This window comes from Anneissia japonica, unplaced genomic scaffold, assembly GCF_011630105.1.
Source record: "Anneissia japonica isolate Jap-2015-1 unplaced genomic scaffold, ASM1163010v1 scaffold6537_len306802_cov134, whole genome shotgun sequence".
NCBI lineage: Eukaryota > Metazoa > Echinodermata > Crinoidea > Comatulida > Comatulidae > Anneissia > Anneissia japonica.
This window is the reverse complement of record NW_022717339.1, coordinates 38,026-40,333: the sequence shown is the minus strand read 5'-3', so window position 1 is coordinate 40,333 and position 2,308 is coordinate 38,026. Positions and strand designations below refer to the sequence as shown.

At 28.6% G+C, this 2,308-nt stretch overlaps 1 protein-coding gene across 1 annotated transcript in view; it reads left to right on the top strand.

Annotated features, from left to right (window-relative positions):
* Positions 1-2,308, top strand: part of LOC117110172 (relaxin receptor 1-like) — a 45,252-nt gene that overhangs the window by 24,786 nt on the left and 18,158 nt on the right. Inside the window, exons 6-8 of the mRNA XM_033252782.1 lie at positions 296-367; positions 863-934; positions 1,888-1,959. Coding sequence (XP_033108673.1) covers positions 296-367; positions 863-934; positions 1,888-1,959 — 216 coding nt within the window. The remainder of the gene's footprint in view (positions 1-295; positions 368-862; positions 935-1,887; positions 1,960-2,308) is intronic.

Below are 2,308 nucleotides of genomic sequence, written 5' to 3'. Positions count from 1 at the left end.
TTACTTTCTTTATAATTTCATTTTTTTTTGACAGAGGTATCAGTTGCAGTGGAATTTGCAATGCAAATACAATTTACAAATTACATTACAATATATATATATATATATATATATATATATAAAATTATAGAATGTAAAAACAATGATTGGTTAATACCATTTCTTATTCTTTGTATATATATGTAAGATTTCCCAAGTTTGCTCACTTTAAAGTTGATAAAGATAGCAGAAGCTATTGAAATATCCATTTTAGTTTGTTATTTTAATTAATGTTTTAATGTGTTTTTTTTAACAGGACTCTTCTCGGTAATGACATCCAAACAATTTTGAACAATTCTTTCGTGAATTTTGAGCAACTACATAAGCTGTAAGTGTTCATTGTTATAATTATATATAGGCCTACACTAATCACCTACTTCAGATAATCAACGAGATACCTAAATTACCAGGTCATTGTCTGACATTAGTATACACACTATCTCCCTCATTGGATAGTTGCTTCAAAAGGGTCATTCTGTGCCGTCTGAATGATTGTTTATGTATATGAAAAAGTAATAATGATAACAAATTACATGTTCGAAAAAAAAGATAACTATTTTAAATTACCCTTAGTTTTTTTTTAATACAGGCGTTTGGTTCAGTTGACAGGTTTTGTAGTATACTATGGCTTGCCAAGTTACAACTATTTTCTTATTCATTTACGCATTAAGTGCTATTCACATTGCTTATTATCCTTAGTATTAATCTTAAAATTATAATATTGTTTTTCTTTCGGCCACCGATTGATTTACGATCATATAAGCATATGAGTTTATATTTTTCTTTTTCTTTTTTAATTATTTTTTTTATCCAATTTTCATAGAACATTAGCACAGAACGGGTTGGTAAGGATGGAGATTAATGCCTTCAATGGCTTGACGGAATTAAAGCAACTGTGAGTACAATCCTAAGAATTATTATTAGAATTATTAGCTTTGGCAAACCAGTGGTCGGTGAAATCCTATCGTGTGATGTATGTGCAACATCACTATTCCTATATCGTTCATTACATACATTAGTGCAATGTAATATCAAATTTACAAACAACGGTATTTCAGATTGTCTTAATGAGAGTCGGGTGTTATCTTCGAATCTAATAATCACGTCCATGGTGTACGAGGCACTGCTTGCACTCGTGAGCTCTAATCGCATAGCAACGAGTACTCACTTGGCCTAACTTTATACATCTAGGATAAGTGCACAACGGTACACGCGTGCACAACGTAACGCGTATGTTATACATGAACATACAATCTGTATGTTATATATAAGCACTGTTTACACACTATATCTGAGCTCATTTTATTTTAATTGCATAGCAACGGGTTCTCACTCGGCCTAATTCATACAGCTAGGATTATGTGCACAATCACTATGTAGTACACGCGTGCACAACACGACGCTTATATTAAAAATGAACACATAGTCTGTGAGTAAACATAATAAATGCGAGTGAGTTTACTATGTACATAGAGTATAGACCCACTTTAACGGGCATACATATATATTTATATAAATATATTTATAAATATATTTATATAATTATATGTGTGTATATATTTATATATGTAAATATTTATATATGTGTATATATGCATATATGTGTATATATGTATATATATGTAGGCCTATAATATATGTATATATGTGTATATGTGTATGTGTGTGTAGGTGTGTGTGTATGTGTGTATATGTGTGTATATGTGTACATATATGTATATATATATATGTATATATATATGTATGTACGCATATATATAAACATATATATATATATATATATATATATATAATTTATCGTGTTAAATATGATGAAATTATTGATTACATTTCGGTTTTATATTTCAGATATTTATCAGAAAACAATATAAAAGAAATACCATCGGGGGTGTTTTTGCCCCTCAAGAGACTTGAGTGGTTGTAAGTACTGTTATGTATTTTTACAGCTCGTAGTAAGCACTGTGTATACAAATTCAAACTAAACTTTATTGCAATCGTACTTATGTATAATGATTGGATGACACAATTTTCAGTACAAGAATCGGTTAAAACATTCAAAATACAAGACAAACACCAACATTTAGGGGGAAAAACATCAAACATTTACATTAATAAATCTCATTAACATGGTTTAAATACGAATATATTTACAAAAAAAAAATCAATTAAGAAAAGAAAATAATCATATTTAACCATTGAGATCTTCAATTAAGAAAAGATATTCATTATTGCCATTACCATATAATATATATATATATATATACTGTCT